The sequence below is a fragment of the Phallusia mammillata genome, chromosome 4 (assembly GCF_965637545.1).
Source record: "Phallusia mammillata chromosome 4, kaPhaMamm4.hap1.1, whole genome shotgun sequence".
Lineage (NCBI taxonomy): Eukaryota > Metazoa > Chordata > Ascidiacea > Phlebobranchia > Ascidiidae > Phallusia > Phallusia mammillata.
Window position 1 is genome coordinate 30,690,570 of NC_137255.1, and position 20,871 is coordinate 30,711,440.

General features: G+C 37.0%; 2 protein-coding genes across 2 annotated transcripts; both read left to right on the plus strand.

Annotated features, from left to right (window-relative positions):
- The first annotated feature begins 1,458 nt into the window (after positions 1–1,458).
- Positions 1,459–17,348, plus strand: LOC145224903 (cytosolic phospholipase A2-like). Its single transcript, XM_080091515.1, has 20 exons — positions 1,459–1,555; positions 2,089–2,164; positions 3,086–3,231; positions 3,863–3,967; positions 4,039–4,076; positions 4,429–4,564; positions 5,099–5,235; positions 5,885–6,019; positions 6,518–6,611; positions 6,987–7,101; positions 8,096–8,317; positions 9,990–10,054; positions 10,627–10,828; positions 11,353–11,476; positions 12,476–12,600; positions 13,019–13,108; positions 13,941–14,053; positions 15,738–15,945; positions 16,770–16,906; positions 17,144–17,348. The coding sequence occupies exons 1-20, from the start codon at positions 1,478–1,480 to the stop codon at positions 17,225–17,227; spliced, it is 2,430 nt and encodes an 809-aa protein (XP_079947641.1). The 5' UTR covers positions 1,459–1,477; the 3' UTR covers positions 17,228–17,348.
- A 156-nt stretch (positions 17,349–17,504) lies between these two features.
- LOC145224345 (UDP-N-acetylglucosamine transferase subunit ALG14-like) lies at positions 17,505–20,241 on the plus strand. The gene is made up of 4 exons (XM_080090815.1): positions 17,505–17,673; positions 18,080–18,245; positions 18,814–18,973; positions 19,971–20,241. The coding sequence occupies exons 1-4, from the start codon at positions 17,508–17,510 to the stop codon at positions 20,142–20,144; spliced, it is 666 nt and encodes a 221-aa protein (XP_079946941.1). The 5' UTR covers positions 17,505–17,507; the 3' UTR covers positions 20,145–20,241.
- Positions 20,242–20,871: the final 630 nt, after the last annotated feature.

Consider the following 20,871-nt stretch of genomic DNA (forward strand, 5'->3'; position numbering starts at 1 on the left):
CGCATCGGTTCGCGTTAATGATTTCCTTAATTTTTTCATTTGCGAAAGGTGCATTTTAAGTGTATTATAGTGATATTGTATATTATGAAGAAATATCACTTGTAAAGTTTTAACATATTTACCCTTATAAATTGAATGATGAAACTAACGTACCAAATAGACGTAAAAATCGACATGCTTTATTATTCAAACATTTCGGTTTTGGGTCGTTATTTTCATCATTAAACTTATGAACAGACCTGTATATAGTGTACCCTAATAAAAATTTGTAACATTTATGTCAAAAACCACTACACAAACAAATTTTATAACACTCATCATTTAAACTCTAGTAACAGACGTTCATTATAACCAATACTAAATAAAATTGACAGATTTGAACAAAAATTGTACAAAATATGAAAAATGAAATTAACTGCGTGATATTGAGATAATAAAGCTCTGTGTACAAATACAAAAAAATACAAACATGAAAGAATATTTACCTAGAATTTTTTTTAACTCAAGCGACATTTATCTCAAATCTCAACACAAAAATACTTCAGTCCTTTTAGTGCCAACCAAATTATCGGTTCAAATAAAGCGTTTTTTTTGTAAATATTTTCCTTGCTAAGGGCATCGTGAACTTTTTTCTACCCCCCCTTTCGTGCTGAACATACGCTTTTTAATCCAAAGCCGTCTACATGACAGGCGATATAGTTTTATCACGTTTTATCCAATCCTCATGCAATGCATCATCCCAACAAACATCTGGCGAGTTTCCTTTGTCTTTGCCGATGATTTCCGAAGTATCGTCGGTTTCTTAAACAACAAACGTGTCTTTGTGTTGTTATTTGTGAAACAAGTCACTGACGAACCGCGTTAAACCTTTAAAGTCTTCGAAATCAGCTGTAGTTTGGTAAAGTTGGGCAGTGTTTGAAACAAAATGATGTTAGGTTTGATACAAGCACTGCACGTAGTTTAAGCAAAATTAATCAAGAATAAAGGCATTAACGTTTTGGCTTGTTGAAATCTTTAGTTCTTTACCTATAGTTTGCACCGCAGTTTATTTATTAATTTTGACTTCACCTTTGAGTAGTACAGCTTATAGGGCTGTGTAAACACTTTTAAGCCTATCTGTCAAACTATTAAATGCTATTATTGGTTAACAGCCGTAAATATCAGAGTATTAAGCCTTTGTCGGGCTGTATTTTATTGTATAGCAAGATAAATGCGTTACGCATCTTTTGTTATCTGAAAGCAAAAAGTGTGGTAGTTTTTTTTTTGCTTTACTTGCAAGGAGATTTCATTAACAAGACAACAAATACTACCTCATTAAAAACCATTGTTAAATTCACTGAAACGCTGCATGGACACATCTTTTTGTTTAATCAACTAGTAGCTTTGTTAAATGGTAAATAATAAACTTCATTGAACGGTTACTAATCTTCAAAATCTTACAATACTTTATCTAGAAACAATAAATAAACAGTTTAAAATGTCAGAAGATAAAATGGATTTGAATGGGTTTCTGAAATCAGAAGACGAGTTCCAAAAACAGTATGACGACATAAAAGTGAGTGTTACTAATAATAATAATGAGTTTGAAAGAAATAAAATTGCAATGAGTATCTCCGTTTAAATTTGAGCTGATGCCGGTTGTAGCAAATAATTGTCAGGATAAAATATGTTTCTCAATTTCGAACCGTTTTCATTCCATTTACATTTTACATTAGATACTGAAGATGTCTTTAATGTATTTGAAATGTATATATATATATATATATACATGTTAAATAAATGGATCAAAATGACAACTTTAGTAATAGATCAAAGCCATCAACAGCATGCCTTAAACTGACCATAACTGTTTGTCTTTTTAACGTTAATACGTTATTTGAACCGACTGATTCTGTTTTACCAAGCAGTTTTTCGTCTATTGGTTTTACTGTATTAAATAAACGGTGGAAGTTTTCAGACTTAATCATTTTTATTTTGTTATTATATGCGACTGTTTTCTCCATCTGTGATTCTATACTACATATAGATGATTTTGTTTTTGAATTGTTAAAGCCAAGTTTAAAAAATATTGATGCATTTTTTTTTTAGATCGAATACACTCCGATCAAAGTGTTGATTGTCACAATTCTAAGGGGAAGAGTCAAGGACAGTTCGCTGTATAAAGGTAACCTATTTATAATGCACAGGTTTCAATGGTGAATAGAAACGTTTATGACGCCCAGCAAATGCTATACTTCCGGTGATTTGTGCTGATACAAAGGTTGCGCTGATGTAAACCGTGGTTATGTGTATCAGTTATGTGAAACATAGCAACTCTGCAAGCCGGAAATAATGATTTCATGTGTATTATTTTTATGGCGTTGATGCACCGTTGGTAACGCGCTTGAAATAACAACTATCGCTTTTCATCTGGATCATAATTATGTGTTGCGCAAAATGCTTAATTTTTTAACAAGGCCTTTCAGCAATTTTGTCCCTTATAGTTATAGCTGTGCTATTAGAGAAAAGGTCTGGTTTAGATTTTCTCCAAGAGAATTTTCTCCAAGAGAAATCTCAACGAGAGCTTTCACCCATAAGTGGTATCCGCTTGCACTTACAATATATGACAGGTACAAACTAATTCATATAATGCATCTGAATAATAATATGGGCGAAAATGCTAACAGTAAGTGAACAAACGTTTACCATGGCATTTTATCTTGAGCGGTAGCCCCGTGTGCAACATACGTACTTAACATTATAATACGTCAAAAATAGTAATTAAAAATACTATATCGAACTGCTAATCCCCTACTACAAAGCTGACGTGTTAGGTATACGAGGCTGGCAACAGTGATTGTGATTCGACTTCCACCCCCGAGCCTGCGTAGCTTAGTTGGTAGAGCAGGAGTCCCAGAAAGACTCCAGTCGTGGGTTCGAATCCCACCGCAGGCTAGCGCCTTACCGTGTGGAAATGCTTGGGAGACCGACGGATTCAGTGTCATGCCTTCAGTGGGCCTGGTACACTACGATTATATGTGGACACAATAAAGAGTAGAAAGGAGTAAAGAAACCAAGGTTTAAATTATATTGTGTTGAATCGCAGGAAAATTGAAGATTTCGGTAACTTGCCCTCAACTGTACGAGTTCAACCAATTTACCACCAAAGTTAACGTGAATTGCGAAGCGAACGAGACATTTAAATTCCTCCTTGGTGAAGATGTTGACCTCACTGAGGAATTCCTTTGCCAGGTGAAAAAATATTTGAACTTCTGACTTGAGATTAAAATCACCCCAAGTCGGGCCGGGCTTTTCGGGCCTGGTTAAACCACCTTCAAATACCAGGTTCAAGACTAAGTATTTTTTAATGTCTATTGTGTTTGTTGTCTTGGTCTTTCCTGAGGCTTCAACGTTAAGGCCTGTCAATCAAACTTTCGGGCCTAAACAGACTTCTCAAAACGATTCGGGTACGGGCTCCACTTTCAGGCTCGTTTACAACTCTGAATCACCCAACTTGGTGGATACTTTACAAAAAAAAACAAGCTATTCGTTCTTTACACTTTTACATATATTTGTAAATATTTACTTTACAGTTTCATTAGTATTTGTGAGCAAGCATAAAAATCGTAATGATGAAAAAGTACGCATAAAATATCAAACTGTATAAAATGTACAACAGATTATTAAATGTAAATTTAAACGATTGTTTATAGCAGATAACGCCAAAATCATGTAGGTCCGAAATGTTTTTCGAGAATTTCCAGCATTGAAATGCGCAGAGCCTAGTTGCATGGGTCATGCAATAGCTTATTTTGAGAATCGTTATTTTAAAGTTGAACAACATGATACAGAGCACGAGTTGGAATCTTGTTACTTTATTCAGGTGAAACTCCTGTACGGCGACGGTTCCTGTTCTGATGACGCGGCTGTCGATGTGTCACAGTTGTGTGATAAGGTGACTTCCCACGTGACTCTGGGACTCGAACAGGCGAGTACATAGAAATCTTATAATCCTGTTCTCAGAGTTGCGACGTTAAAGTTTTGGTATTTTCTTGTCAGGATTGCGAGGTGGATTTGCAAATCAAGATCAGGACTATGTAAGTATTACGTTTTTGTTGGTTTTTGTAAAATCTACGAATGTGATTTTGTTTGATTCAAATTTGCTTACCGTAGAACCAACAGTTTCAAAATGTACCACTAAATAATAGGCGCACCGGCTTATAAGGCGCACGATCAATTTATGAGGAAAAAAAAGGATTTAAATTGCGCCTTATGGTCCGTAAAATACGGTAAATAATAACAACACAACGTTGCCTACATTCCCCTGAACATGATTAGTTGTTGCTTAGGCAGCAGTAACTTAAATCGTGCTGAATGTGTGTTTATCACTAGTAAGGTTTGTTCTAGAGCACTGATGGTGGTCATTAAAACATTTTAATCTGTTTTTAGGGATTCTCCCGATTTTCGGCTCGGAGTCGGTTTACACAAAGGAGAAAAGGACTTCCGAAAACTTCGGATTCCGAAAGTTTACGAAAATTTGCGGAAGATTCTGAAACCGGAAGAAGCACCCACGAAAATTGAGGAGGTCTGATTTCACGTCAAAGTACCAAAACTTTTTTTCATCGAGTTATCAACAAACCAACTAAGCTTAAAACTTGCTCTAAAAAGGCCAAAATCCTGAATTGGATGTAACCAGTGTTTTTTTAAGGTGTTTTGGGGGACCGTTTCGGTTTCTCCAGCGGTTTCCCAAAATTTGGATTTGCACTGCCAGTAGCCTAATAAATAATTCGTTTAAGCAAATATGGCTATTTTTTGGTATTTAAATAAACACTTGCGGTCTCAACTACTTAGCGGTCACCCAAACCAAACCTTAAAAAAACCTGGATGTAACCATGATAAAATTTTCCTGTATGACTTTGTTTGACTTGTTGTACTGAATTCTTGAGTTTCCTCCAAAACATAAACAAAGCTTATGTTAAAGTATGAACAGTTTTGCTTAACAAACGTTGTAAGCTAATAACAATTTCTAGCAGGACAGAAAAATCATTTCCACTTAATGAAACATTTCTAATCCCAGTTCGTCTGATTTTGTAAATAAAATTTCCTCCGTATCTTTTAGACCCCGATAATATCCTTGTGCTCATCCGGCGGAGGGTACAGATCGATGGTTGGAACAATGGGAGCTATAGAAGCTCTTCAAGACGCAGGAATCAAGGATTGTCTTACATACGTTTGTGGGTTGTCAGGATCGGCCTGGTAAGTCATCACAAGGCTGAGGGTTCGAATCCCAGCTAGTGCAGTTGTGGGTAATACTCAATGTGATTAAGATTTTCGTGATTTAGACTCGGAAAAGATGTTATGTGATTTAGATTCGGAAATTGATATATTTTTTTAGTATGAACTTTTTTATGTGCATTATTGTTTCCAATACTTTTCGTATTGTGACGTAGAACTTACCCACTATAAATTTGGATTAATGCGTTCATTTAGGCACATTATATTCCTAATACAGAGAGTGTTCAGATTAATAAACTCATACTGTGATCAGTCGTCGATGCAGCCCAGTGATCACAGCATACTCATTGATAAACCACAGCATTCAAGGTCTATTGATGGCATTACACCAAATCAAGCTGGTCTCCCAAGCATTCCCATATTTTCTAAGGCACAGGCTAGAAAAATCTAGCATGCGGTGGGGTTCGAACCCACGACGGGAGTCTTTCCGGGACTCACCAAGTCTTTTCCGGGACTCTACCAACCGGAGAATCCGCCGAAAGTCGAATCACAAGCACCGTTGCCTGCCTTGTATGCTGTACAGAGAATGTTCATCAGTTTATTTTGAACGCATGAGTTTCTCACTTAACACACGTGTTAACACTTTTATATACATTGCCTTTTCACACAGGTATTTGACAACCGCTTACGGAACCGAATCAGTTTCCCCGCCTCATCTCAAACTCTTCCATGAATCTCTCAAACAGAAAATGACGATCAGCGTTTACAGGAAATTAATCGATCCCTGGCATTTCGCCGAATATTGGTAAGTATTTGTCACACAAGAATATTTAATTAAGTGTTCTTGCGTTCTTAATTATTCAATTTCTTTAAAATATTTGGTTTAAAAGCCCATGTATTTGGTAGAAAAAAATTAACGCATTAAGCTGGGCTTGAGAAAGTTTTTAAATCAAAAAAAATATTTTTATGAACCTGCTGTTCTTAGAAAATATCCTGCATGTTTTTTTCTTGTACGTTTTCAGTAACATTTTTTACTGGTTTCTTCACATTTTGAATGAAAGTCAATAAAATTTGCAACAAGCACAATAAAGTTTACTTTTTTCGTTTCAAAAAGGGACGGTTGTGTGTTTCTGTAAAACACCTGTAGATTGTTGTTGTTGCTGTGTGTTTCTGTAAAGCACCTGTAGATTGTTGTTGTTGATGTGTGTTTCTGTGAAGCACCTGTAGATTGTTGTTGTTGCTGTGTGTTTCTGTAAAGCACCTGTAGATTGTTATTGTATTTTATCAATTTATTGTTTTGTAGGAAATACATCAAAACGAAGCGCAGATATTCGCAACCAACTTCCCTTGTGGATTTGTGTGGCTTCACTATTGGATCAGTAATACTTGGAAAAGGGGTAAATAAACTTAATGCACACAATTTCATACTGGGAGGTTGTGATGTAAATTTTTGATAGAACAATCAAAATGTGGATATTTTCTTACTGTAAATTAAAATGACCAGTGTAACTTTTACTGATATAATAGTTGTATCAGTTTAATGGTAAAAATAACGGCCCAAATAGGCGTAAAAAGGAATGATAAAGAGATGCGAAAAAGCGTCGCATAAAAAACGATGGATAAAAGTTGTGTTTTTGAATTAAAAGCCGTGTCATGCACCTTTGCTGGCAAATTTTTCCCAGTGAAGTTGCTATATTGAATCATTACGTTGCAGTTTGTTAACCATCGTTTACCAAAATTTGTTCCCATATAAAGTTGGTTATTATTATTAGAACATGGAAAAAACCTTATCGGACCTCGGTAATTACGTCAAAGATGCGTCAGTTCCGTTCCCGATCTTCGTGTCTCTCCACGTCAAGAACACGATCTTGTCGAGCGGTTTCCATGGTAACTGACGCAGTAAACAAACGACGTGTTCTATAAATTGATCTGATAAATGAAATCAGGACTTTGGCGCAATGGGGGTTTCCAGACCCTTTTAACTTTTACAATGACCGAACCAGTTCTAATATTATAATAACTCCATGTTGTACAGTTAAAAAGCAACTTTTAAAAAAACTTTAAATAATTTGTAGTTTAGCTAAAGAAATTAAAAGTCTCAATCTAGTTTTAAATGCTTTCGAATAACATGTCAGCAGCGCACGCAATTATTATGAAAACTTTATGCCGTTTTTTTTTCAAACACACAACATCTCATGTAATTTTTTATTAATATTGGCTCTTGCATTAACTTCATACGTCATATTCCAATTCCTTAATGTTTATTTACAAACCACATTTAAAACTAAATTGGATTCCTTCCCTGAAGTTTTAACATTTTTCTTTGGTTGGAAACCACTGTTTTTTGATACCGACTAAAAACATCTAGATACAAAAACTTTGAGCCAGTATATAATAAGCTGCAGACAGTGCACACTTTTCCTATGTATAAGGTCTCATCAGTGCAGCTGGTGACAAGACATAGGCCGTATTGTTTAGTGCAGTCATCCAACGGCCCTCTAGTTTGTTGGGAGTAAAAAGCCGAGCTTCATCTATTCTGTTCGATGCTCCTGTACATAAACCACACTGTAAACTGGTTCATAATGGCCATATATGATAAGCTGCACATAGTTTCGACCTATAAAGTCTCACCAGAGCAGCAGGTGACTAGAGATAGGTCATATGAGCTAATGAGTAACTCTCATCAGAGTGACGTAAGGTGACATATTAACTCATACGTCCAATTTCTCGTCACCAGCTGCACTGATGAGACCTTATAGGTAAGAAAAGCGTTCGCTGTCTGCTGTTTATAGACTAAAACACTTGTTACAAGCAAAACTTTTACGAATGATACTATAGCAATGATAACATGTTATCAAGTGTGACTTCATTCTTTTCCCAGCTTTCATGGAATGTTCCCCATTCGAAGTTTCCTTCCCTTCATTCGGGATCGGGTTGAAACCGGGAGATGTGGGATCGATCTTCAACGGAGGAGCGTTGGTGAGAAAATGTCCGGAGTTCCCTCTTCACTTGCATCAGGGGATCACCGGAGCAGCTCTTGCTCTTCTCTTTGCTGCTACTCCGGGATTCGGGGAGGTTGAGGACGACTTCATCGATTTCATGGGTAAGTGATCAAGATGCGTCACAAGTTGGGGCTGCTGAGCATTTGAAAACTGTTACAGAGGTCATGTCTGTGAAGAAGGGTACGAACTTGTCCGAATGGTCCGCGCCTGACCCATATACAGACATAAAAACCTTGATCGGGATTCATCCCCGGGAGTGTCCTGGGTTCGAACCCCGTGAAAAAAATAAAAAAAAATAATATAACAATGTCTGTGAAGAAGCAACACAAAGACATTTTGTTTTGGTTTTTAAACAACTATGAAAAACTTGTTTGCCCTTATCTCGAGTCGTGGGTTCGAATCCCATCGCAGGCCAGATTTTTCTAGCCTGTGGTTTGCCATATGGGATTGCTTGGGAAACCGTCCTGATTCAGCGTAACGCCTTCAATGGGTCTGGTGTGCAATGGTTTATAAATGAGTATGTCGTGATTGCTTTTATGCATGAACGTATCAGGGCTGGTCGCAGTACGTGTGTAAAGGTTTACCAAAGTTGATTAAACTGGTGATACCCTGTTACAAAGCTGACACGAAGCTGACAAGCTTAGTACAATTCGAACTCGAAAAATAAAGTCTAGTTTGAACTGAAATCCACCTACAGTAGCAGTTTTCCGGTGATTACTGTTATCTACATCAATACAATTCAAAAACTCAGTGTATAAACCCTATAGGCCAGTGGTTCCCAACCTTTTTTGTTACATTCCTCCCTTTGCCCATTTTCGAACTATTCATTCCTCCCCATAAGAAGAAAAACAAATATTAGTGATGGGACAATACCAGATTTTGAACCGAGTACCGATACCGAGTACGAGTAACACGTGTATACCGAGTACTTAAATATAGTGTTGTTTGTTTGTTGTATATCACTGTCTAAATTATCTGCCATTGCCGCGGTACATGTGCGCACACATGCATGGAGAAACATGTAGAAAAATGTGATTTTCACACATTGGCGAAAAAAATATACATAACCTGGCGGAACTTTTTCCTGATTTGTGCTGTCCGCAGCAAATATTGGCAACGAGTTGCCCGTATTCTTATGGTGTAAATCTGCCTTCGGTGGGCAGAAACTTGGCCGAATGGTCCGGCGCGCCTGACCCATATACAGACATAAAAAACCCTGATCGGGATTCGTCCCCGGGAGAGTCCTGGGTTCGAAACCCGTGAAAAAAAAATCTGCATTCGGTACTCGCACGTTGGTATTGAAAACTGAGACAAAATATTTCGATACCGAGTACGAATATCGATACCACTGAAATCGTTCGATACCGAGTACTGAGTACCGGGTACCCGTCCTTCACCAACAAATATACCATAAAAAATTATAGTAATTTGAAATAGATCTTATAATTAGGGATGTCTATTTCAGAATCCTTAACAACCGATTCCAAATGTGAACCGGGTCCAAATTATAATGGACATAATAATGTATATACAAAAATATTCTGTAACATTTCCAATCTAATTTTTTTTACAGTTTTCATGAAATTCCTTCCCTGAACTCATAAAATTCCTCCCTAGGGAGGAATTCCTCCCCGGTTGGGAACCACTGCTATAGGCGAAACTGTTTGGCCTAGGGCTTATACACGGCCTTAAATGGGCTGATCCCAGTTATAAGTTTTTATTTTTCCATATTTTTAATTTAAGTTTCAACCTTGTGACTTTGTATTTTTCCAGATCGTCTCCGACTCGATCGAAAAGCGAGTGTTGTAGAAATCGAAAATTCGGAGGAGGAGATTGACGTAAGTTGATTGTAAATGTGGTTGCAACAACAAAACGTTGGTTACTTACTAAATACTTTTTACTTTCCATTATGAGTTTTCCATGTAATCACGGTTTGTGCCGAGAACTATGTGCTACAGGGTACCTTTACTCAAAAATAGGTGCTCGGCGGGAAAACTTTTTTGAACAACTGTGAAACCCAAATTTAAATAATTTTCAGTAGGTTGCACTTTGTATACCCAGCTAGTCTGTCGGAATAATTTCATAACAACTCGGTACTCTTTTGGAGTAAAACTACTCTGCTGTTCATACCTTCTAATTACTCGCTACTCTGCTGTAAATACCTCCTATTTACTCGCTACTCAAAGAAACAAGTAAGAGTTTCCTCTGAGTAACTTGGTAGTATGCGAGAGTAACCTTGTAATAACTCGTAATTCTATCCGAGTAATTTTTGAATACCTCGGTACTTTGCAAGACAATCTCTTAAATAACTCACTCGTTTGCGAAAATAATCTTCTAAAACTCGTTAGTCTGCTTTTTAAACCTCCTTATTACTCGCTACTCTGAGTAACAAGCATTTTTTCCCTTCCAGCTTGCGTCAGACGCATCAGGTGACACGGAAGATGACGAATATGATGATGACGTACTTGAACCACCCGATGATGACTCAGCAGATTTACATTTTTTTCCCGACGACGAAAAAACGAAAACTCCCGAAGAAATCCGAAGCGAGAACGAAGTGATTATCAACAAACTGAAAACTCCGAAACCGAAAACACCGAAACCAAACAGCGGTAAATGTTGCTGATTAACTTTCGGACAAAGTGCTTAGCTTGTCAGGTTCTGCAAATTCGCTGTAGCGAAGTTAACCGCATACAGCCTTTGACTATTTAGGCTTCATGAAAAATTATTTCAAATAAGTTTCGAATTTAATCAAAAAAATAAATGCAAAAGTACTTGTGCACACAAAAAACTACTGTAGGTTACATGTAGGTTCGTGTGTTCCAAGGTTTCGAACCATTACATCTTTAACTTTTCATGTCGCCTTTTTTCTCGTTTTCTTCATGACAAACGACTGCCTAATCGCATCCCAATTGTTTGGCAGCTTACTTTTAAGTCAGTTATATAAAGTTTATGTTTTACCTATTAAAAATTTAAGGATAACTGGTACAATTGTGTGTGAGTTACATTAGAAAACTTGTAAATTTAAAGAAAACACCACATTCGGTTCAAAATGTGAAATTTTGTAAACGAAGTATTTCTCCTTGACATCATAGTAGACGTCATGACAAAAAACTGAAACTTCTTGTTTTCGCAGGAGACGGTGGAAGCTTCTTTTCCAGGGCAGTCAACTTTGTCAGATCGAGATTCGTTGGACCCGCACCCAACCCAGAGTCATTGGTCGGACGAGTTCGGAATTCGTTCGGTTTCAACCTACTCAGGTATGGAATTCTTGTTGCAAATAGTTGTCAATAGAGGGTAACACAGTTTATGGATGTGCTTGATCAAGAAAGCACAATGGGTTATTGCAAATTATAATCTCGGTATTGTTTATGAACAAAATGAGCGTCCTCTGAACCAATGCACTTACTGCAGAGGATTCCACTTGCGGAAAATGTATGCACTAAACCAGTAGTTCTCAAACTTTTTTATTGTCGGGGCCAAATGGTATTTTTATAAGTGTGTAGGGAGCCGCATAAAAACGAAACCTTGAGAAAATCACTAAAGATTATTACTTTGAAAGCTAAAATAGCAATGTTTGGTGGTTTTCTGGGGTCTGGTGCGAGCCGCAAAATAAGTAGTTGGGAGCCACATGCGGCCCCGAAAACCGAGTTTGAGAACCACTGTACTAAACTGAACCTTTCAGTACATTTAAATTAGATTTACATTTAATGTACTGAAAGCCTATTTTATTTAAGTTCACTGAAAGCTGCAGTTTAGTATGCACCGTATTGTTTCTTTACGTTTTATCTTCGGTGGGCGGGCAGCGCCTCAATGCGTTATATGCTCACAATAAGTTAGATACCTGTTTCATTGGCATTGGTATTGTTACGTCTTGATCAAATGTTCCCAACTGACACAGACAATACCTATGATGATCAATTTTGAAATTAACACGACGAATGTTAATAAGTTTGCATCTTTACTTAATTAGATTATTCAGCTATGTTTTGGCCCATGTGTAATAAATTATCTTATTAATTAGATTTTACCAACGTAACTATGCGTTGTTGTTTTATTACTACACGTTTGTTTAAAAACTTTTATCTTTTGCCAATGTTTCTGGAAGAAATGCGTTTAATTGTTTCATGATTTTGTATCTGTGGCTTTAAAAAATAAGAAAAGCAATGCGCAGTGAGAAGTAAAAGTTAAACCACTGCGATTATGAGTTGGTTAGCTGTGAACTTTTCGTTAATTTGGAACTGCTTGTTGCTTCGCAGGAACACAGCGATGAAGGAGGACAGAGATAGTTACGTTGGACGAACTGGGAAGATGTTCAACTTCACTTACAACCTCCCGAACCTCCCCAACCTCTCTATGAATCCTCATGGAGTCTCAGGAACCAGTTGAGTTTGAGATTTGAAATTTTTGTTTTGAGTCTAAATATGAAATCATCTTCCCAAGGGAACAAAAACAGAAACCTTAAGATGATTCGGTACGACGCCTTTAATAGGCCTGGCGTACTATGATTTATCGATAGAAACTTAAGAATACATGCTTCGCCTATTGTAAACCTTTTTTTTGACTTTTTTGGCCTATTGGCATCGTCAGTTTCTGTAAAAGCATGAAGTAAAAGCTTGCTGCAAAAGCTTTTGAGATCTTACTTAAATAACCGAGTTCATGTTTGGTTAAAATTTTAATTGATTCAAACGTCGTGTTCTATAATAAATATACTGGTTTGTTTGTTTCTTGTTCTTGAATCTGTAAAACCATGAATTGTGCGCCTTAACTGATTGAGATGTGATAAAAGTTTTCTGTTTTAGCTTTTGAGCGCATGAAATGTCAAGATAAGAGGAAGAGATTGGTGAGAAAAATGTCGGTGAACAAGAAAGTGATTTCACTCGTTGACGCAGGTTTGTAAAATGTACTTGTTGTTAATACACAAGCTATTGCTGACATGTATAATATCAAGTTTATAGAGCTCTTCTGGCAATTGTAATTTTATCTCGACGTTTCGACGTCCTATACAGGTCGCCTTTATCAGGGTGAATAACACTGAATGCACATGGTACATTTCACTATAAATAAAGGCAATAAGAACGTGCTTGTTGGTAAATAAAAACTTTTCAATGTATAGCAAGTTGGTCATTATAGTTTGAATAGGGCAATGTTGTTTAATCTGGAAAAAGAATTAAAGCGAAAAATGCACTTTGTTTTTCGGAAAAAAATCCCATTCAAGATCAGATTCAAATTAATTCGTATTTCAGATTTTTTCCGGATCAAACAATGCACCACTTAAACTACAATGACCAACTTACTCATATGCACTGAAAAGTTCTCGTTAAACAACAAAAGCTTCCGATTGGTTTATATAACCAATTGTTTTTTCTGAAATTATGGAAAACGTAAACGAAGAGTTTCAAACTTTTATACAGAACTAACACATCCAAAACTCTGTAAATCATTGTAAATACGTAAATTAATTTTTGTAAACTACATAAAAACAGAAACAGTTTTTTTAACTTGAAGCAATGTGTCTTTTTTCCAACCGCACCTATATACCCCCAGGCACCTTATTACATATACACAACTAAAGCATTCAATTCTTTGTAAGTCATTGTGAAATATGAGCAGCGGGCCTTATTAATTACTCCCGCGCCTACATACCTACACCTTACTTGCTCTGATGCGCCCTCGTGTGTTGGATTACAAATATCCTGGTTAAACCCGATTTTTATGTTTCAGCTTGTCACAATAATGTAGCGGCCGACATCCCGATGAGACCACAGAGAGGAACAAACGTTCTCATTGTCACCGATTTTTCCGAGTGGGCTTCTGACGACCTCATGCAACCCGTTGTAAGTAAATTGTCCAATATACGTATTTCTAAGCGTCCACAGTGTGTTAAATCAAATCGTAATGTTCCGAGGTTAAAAAACTTTTATGATCTCATAATGGTACAAACAAACGCTCATAACCATGCAGTCAAGGGCGTCCGCAGGTTTTCGGTTAGGGGGGGGGGGGGGTCAAGGTGGGTTCCGGATGCATTTTTTTTGAAAATTTGACCATTACACCATCCAGGTTGGTGACCGGCTGATTCGGTATAGCGCCTTCAATGGCCCTGGCGTACTGTGATTCATATATGAGTGTGCCGTGATCGCTGGTCTGCATAGACGCGTCAGGGCTGATCCCAGTTATGAATTTATGTTCTTCTTAACTTACACCATCCAGACAATTTTTATCAGTGTTTACATTTCTACGGATTTTTATCAAAATTGGCCGGAGCACAAATTATCGGAGTTTTATAATCGTTTTATTGCATTCTATTATCGTGCTCAAGTGGATCTTGCGTAAGGTGTAATATATACATTTGGGGTAATAATGCACTTTGTTTTGTCATAATTCATAACTGTGTGGTTTCAGCAGCGACCGACTGCTTGTAGCTAGTAGCTCCAAGAAGAGATAGTAAAGGAAGAACAGAGAATTTCTTTTATTCAAGAACTGATTAACTAAACTGGTGGCTGATTGTTCTTTTCTGTATGATTCAATGTTAGGAACAGCTTCATTGAATTCACGAAGTACGAGATGATTTTATCTGAAACTATGAGTTATCCTTCTTCAGATTTTTGTAAGATAAAGCCAGTGTCCGCACTAGTAATGTGGTTCTGAGAGTACAGGAGCTCAAATTGTCGAATTTTGCGATTACGGGTAGCTCGTAGGTATCTTCGTAAATTAATAGAGAAGGGTGATGATCACAATCGGAGAGCTTGAACAGCCAGTCATCACTCGTATCACCTTCACCCCTCCCCCCCTTCAGAAAATTGCCTATTTTTGCATGTTCTCGCTTTTTCATTTTTCATCCAACAATTTTCCAGGGGGGGTCAGCTGACCCCATTTGCCCCTATGTGCGGACGCCCTTGCATGCAGTTGTAATTATTTCGCTTCACACATTGTGCACATGGTTTTTTTAAGCAATATGGCCGCTATGTTTTCGCTTACAACTTCAAGCTTGGGCCAGGCCCTATACCGAATCATGTGGTCACAAAGCATTTTCATATAGCAAGGCAATCTAGCCTGCGGTGGAGTTCGTCTACCAACTGAGTAACACAGGCTCAGTGGTAAATCCACCGAAAGTCGAATCACAAGCACCGTTGCCTGCCTCGTATGCTGCACATGTCAGCTTCGTAGTAGGGGATCGCCAGATTGACTAGTATCAGTTAAGATGAACATAAATTCATAAATGGGATCAGCCCTGAAGCGTCGATGCAAACCAGCGATCACGGCTTACTCATATAGAAATCACAGTACGCCAGGTCTATTAAAAATGTCATTACAAAACATGTTGATCGAAAAGGCATTTAATAGTAAAAACATAGTGAATATTTGCTGGTTTCTGTTTCAGGTATTAAACATTTCCACCTAGCATGCGGTGGGATTCGAACCGGCACCATCTGGTTATGAGCTGTTGGTTATCGTTGCTACTTTATATCAGACATCTCTATGGTCCATTTTATCTTTCGTGATATATAATTTCTATCGCAGACCCTTTTATCGGCTGCAGCCAACGCGTGGAAGGAAGGATTAAAATTTCCTCTCTTCGACTTCAAAACAATTCTGCAGCTCCCCCCTACAGAGTGCATTGTGTTGGAAGATGAAAACGACGACGAATGTCCCATCGTGATCTGGTTCACTCTCTGCAACAAGAAGTTTAAGGAACAACAAAACTACAAACCGAGATCCGAAGCTTATAGTAAGTTGAAAACATCCAGTGGTGGGATTCAGCCGGTTCGCACCGATTCTATAGAACTGTCTCACGAAATTTTATGAGATCAGCGAACCGGTTAGCATTACTGGTTACTGTTAATAGACTTTTTGTAACAGAACCGGCTGAAAAATATGACTTTTGTGATAGAATCGGCTGAAAAATATGACTTTTGTGATAGAATCGGCTGAAAAATATGACTTTCGTGATAAAACCGGCTGAAAAATATGACTTTTGTAATAGAACCGGCTAAAAAATATGACTTTTGTAACCGAACTGGCTGAAATTCGAATCCCACCACTGGAAACATCGTGGTTGTTTCAAATTTGGTTCAGCATATGACCAAAGTTTGTGACTAAACTTCACGCAGTCAACCATGGCGTTTGAAAGTCTTTTCCACTTAATTTAGCTTAAGCATTTTTGCATCACTCTGATAACTAATCAAGGAAAAGCACCCTGAGTTACACTGAGGACCACTGTAAGCCACATTACATGTGCCCGCTGTGGCCACACACCAGTTTATGCGCAGTTGTGTCTGGGTTATACCCACAATCTCCCCAAGTACACTGTGGACCACTGCTGGTAACATCGGATATGCCTGTTGTGGCCAAACACCATAAACATTCGCAATTTAGTGGCTTGCAACATTAATTGTTGTAACTGGAATTCAAAAACCTATGATACAATGTTCATAAAATTGCAAAAAAAATATTTTACTTTAGATTTATGCCGAAAACAACAACATTAAAATGTTGGATAAGATGTGTTGTTATGAAATATCGGTGTTGGGTAAATTTTCCGACTTTTTGCAGAAAATATGGAGGATTTCAACAAATTTATAGTGTATGGGGAAAAGACTGCATACAGCACGATGAATTTGAGCTTCAACCCGCTCGACTTTGAGCGACTGCGTGAACTGATGTACTTTAACGTGATGAGTAATATGGAGGTAAAAAAAAAATTCTGGCGTTGCCCGCCTACCGAGGATAAAAATGAAATAAAACAAAAACAAAACTAAAGAATGGTCGACTAAATGTTGTTTTTTCTGAACTTACATCCATTGTTATAAGGCTCATTAGTCTTCATCCACCAAGCAACGGACTGGGTGATTCCAGCTTTAAGTTTCAATTGCAAATACTACAGTTTTTTTAGGATATTTTGCTTTTTAATCAAGTTCTTTATTTAGGTTATCAAATCAGCCATTGCTCGGGCCACAGAAAGAAAAAGGCGGGTCCTCAAGCGAAACTCAGAAAAGAAAAACAACGAATAAAATTTTTCCACTCTTGATTTTGTACAAAGTCGTAATCAGGACGTTTTTGTCGAGTTTTTTATTTGTGTCTTGGCTCGATTAGCAAATTTTCATTGCGAAATAAAATTTTGTGTCCACTGTCGTCATATTTCAACTCAACCGTGACGCGTTACACAGAAATCGTAAAACATTGACAGATTTAGCTCAAAAAATGTTAAAACAAGTTTTTAGACAGTTAGAAAATGTGTTTTAAATGTAGTTTACCTATTTAGGGGTATCGTAAAATTTGAAAATAAAATACATGTCCTGTATTTTCAGATATTTCCCACCAATGAAAATGGCATTTTTACTGATAATAGGTTTGCTAGTTTTGTTTGTGATTCGCTTATGTTATGTTTTATTCCATTTGCAAGAAAAACCTTTAAAGGCATTGAAATCAAGAAGTGTTCTTGCGGTTGCTGGTTCTGGTGAGTTTTTCTTTAACATTCAACACTAAGAATAACTTGGTGTGAACTGTTGTTTGTGTAAGATAAAAAAAAAACATTTTTTACAGTTATTGCACAAAATTACACAGTTTAGATTAGTAGTCAAATATATGATTTCTCTCAAAAACAGTTTTAGTTACATTTTGTTGTTGTACATTTGAGCTAAATCCCAATATCCTTGGCAAGTGTTTTATAAGCTATGACAAGTCACAACTGCTGAACTTTTTATCCTTTTATGAATTATATTACTATGTTTATTTAAAATTTACAAACTAAGAAAAGCTTGATTGATCTTACGCACAATGCAATGAGTCTGTGATCTAGTTTGTACATCTTTTTTATATTTTTGTAGCACACTAATTTCTTGTCACCGATTTATTTTATACAGGCGGACACACAACAGAAATTGTCCGATTACTTTCCAGTTTACCTTCCACATTTCGTCCTCACTCGTATGTCGTCGCAACCAGTGACAAAATGAGTGTGACAAAAATTGAAAGTTTTGAATCAACAGAAGGCTCCGAGAATAAGTTTACATTATACAAGATCCCAAGGTAAGTGTGATTTACTGAACAGGACAACATTGCTTTGTACTTGTCTTTACAGTATGATAACCAAAATAATTATGGTTCCCCTCACCTGAATGTGTAAAAAAATACTGAAATAAAACAACACAGCTGTTTATTAAATACCAAGCAGTTATAAACCATGGTTTTTACTCGATTAAAATGAGCAACTTATAAAATGATTGAGCGAATGACAATAAAGCATGCAGCTTGACAGTGCACTCATTGTGAGCACAACGTATTTAGACAATCCCTGGTCAGAGTGGATAAAAATATAACAATTAACATGTGCACTTTTGTAATGAAATTTTACTGAAAGTGATTTTAACTTCCACAGATAGTAGATAAAGTCTTGTATTGATTTGCCTTCTGTGTCGTTGGCTCATTTTACGTTGAAATTTGTTAATAAGCTTGTTTTTTCGATTAACATTACACATTACAATTATATTGTAGAGGTCTGCATAGACCCTTCAGGGCTGATACCAGTTGTGAATTAATTTCATCATAACTTACATTGTAAAGTGTACAATAATTTGTCAATAAACTTTTATTTTAGAAGCAGAGAAGTTTCTCAGAGTTGGGGAAGCACCATTATTACAACATTTCATGCTTGTTTAGCATCGTTTCCAATCATGTGGAAAAGTAGACCAGACATTTTGCTTTGCAATGGTCCAGGAACCTGTATACCTCTCTGTATTGTTGCTCTGATTTACAAAGTAAGTTAAATGGGTGTGTTTGTACTGCTATTGTTCACTGTGTTTGGGTATCATAAATACATTACATTATTTCCACAAAATATTGAGACCACTATCAAATATTATACTTTTTTAACACTGCATGCAATGTTAGTAGTTGGTACCAATTCTTTTAGCAAAATTAATTGTCAAAAAGTTTCGTGCTTCTGGGGCTATGAGCCATCACCAATAGATTGTTATGAATGCTGCAATAACCAACAATCTGCTCTTTTGAAGTCATGGTGTCAAAAAATATCGAAAACTTTAACCCCTGGCTGGGAAAAGATGTATTGCGCCCACATGATAAACAGTTGCCCTCAAAAATTGAACAGTGTTTCCCAACCTTTTTCAGTTGCATCAAATCTAAATAACAAATTTTCTTTTGGTCCACTTTATAACCACAAAACTTAATTCATTTGTGACTCTAATGCAGAGGTGTCAAAACTTTTTTAGTAGAGGTCAATTTTTATCAGATGGAGACACCTGCGGGTCTATGTTTTGCAAAGTTTTTAACTGTATAATTAGAACACAGACAGATAGGATTTCTGGAAATTTTGGGATTTTGTTGCATTAGCACCATGTATACTTCCTTTTTACCGATAAATAAATGTGCATGGAAAACTTTGCGAGTTGCCACAAAACTTAATCCAAACTATAGCGGGCCATACACAATACAATTTCAAACAACAGGCCACAAAAAATGCTGGTGCGGTCTGTGGCCCACACTTTCATACTCCTGCTCTAATGTAATTGGTTAGGTTTTAAAAAAGGAGTTCTATCATTCAATTACATCTGTATTTTGAGAAGCCCCAACAATGTGAGGTGCATGCTGTAGTATTCCGAAACAAACAATTTTTTCCGGCAGAGTTGTGGTTAAAAACCACTGGGTTAGAGCAGCGACAAGTGCATTAAAAAAAACATTCCTTTGTACATGCGCTGGGAGGTGTATTTTACATAACCTGTTAAATTTATTTTTCAGGTATTGGGAATCTGTGCCACAGATATTGTGTTTGTTGAAAGTATGTGTCGCGTGACGACGATGTCTCTCAGTGGAAAAATCTTGTATCCGTTTGCAAACAGGTTCTATGTTCAATGGCCACAATTACTACAGCAATATCCGAATGCTATATACTTGGGTGGTAGACTTGTATAATGCAACTATCCACTGTTTTTCTTTTTCACAATTACTGCATGTTTGGTGCAATATTGTTTGTTTATTTATTTACCTGCAACAAAACAATGCCTTTTTATTCTGTGTGCGGTTTTGGGCCCCTATGTGTTACTCAAATGGCAGACAGCAGTCAGAATATGGAAGTTTTAGTTGCTGTGTGAAAGTTTTTTTAGGATTTTATTTCTAGTTATGTCTGGATCTTTGCTACTATTCAACTTGTTATATGAGACTATGGCTAAGAATGGTTTAATTACCTGTTTGCTGGAAGGATTTGTTTTGAGTTGATGTAAAATACTAAAATTACATATTTTAGGAAAGTGGTTAGAAAACAATATTACAACATCACTTTAGAACAGGGGCGGGCAACATACGGCCCGCGGGATTTTGAGTGGCCCGCAGACAGTTTCTGGTCTTACATGATAATGCGGCCCGCGGCCACAGTCTGCCACAATCACCCACTACTTGCTTACTACGTCAAATTATAGAACGGACAGTAACGCTCCCCAATACCAAAAAACTTTCCCGCCGTTGTTACCATTGCACCATACGTCCATTGTTACGACATAACTGCCAACCTTGTGTGTGGACTGCTTTCACGGTTTCCTTTGTTTCCACACATGTAGCCTAGTTAGTGTTTCGGCAGTATCTAAGTCTGTGGTGTATGCATTAATTTTGCTGTGGTGAATAATTTATGTTATTTTAGTTAGAT

What these genes read in the sequence shown, in the direction of transcription:
- LOC145224903 (XM_080091515.1), top strand. Translation starts at nt 1,478, where the DNA reads ATGTCAGAAGATAAAATGGATTTGAATGGGTTTCTGAAATCAGAAGAC. An exon ending in TGACTCTGGGACTCGAACAG is followed by an intron (nt 3,968 to 4,038) that starts GCGAGTACATAG and finishes TTTTCTTGTCAG; the next exon opens with GATTGCGAGGTGGATTTGCA. An exon ending in ACGACCTCATGCAACCCGTT is followed by an intron (nt 14,054 to 15,737) that starts GTAAGTAAATTG and finishes TTTCTATCGCAG; the next exon opens with ACCCTTTTATCGGCTGCAGC.
- LOC145224345 (XM_080090815.1), top strand. Translation starts at nt 17,508, where the DNA reads ATGTCCTGTATTTTCAGATATTTCCCACCAATGAAAATGGCATTTTTA. An exon ending in ACATTATACAAGATCCCAAG is followed by an intron (nt 18,246 to 18,813) that starts GTAAGTGTGATT and finishes CTTTTATTTTAG; the next exon opens with AAGCAGAGAAGTTTCTCAGA. An exon ending in TTGTTGCTCTGATTTACAAA is followed by an intron (nt 18,974 to 19,970) that starts GTAAGTTAAATG and finishes TTTATTTTTCAG; the next exon opens with GTATTGGGAATCTGTGCCAC.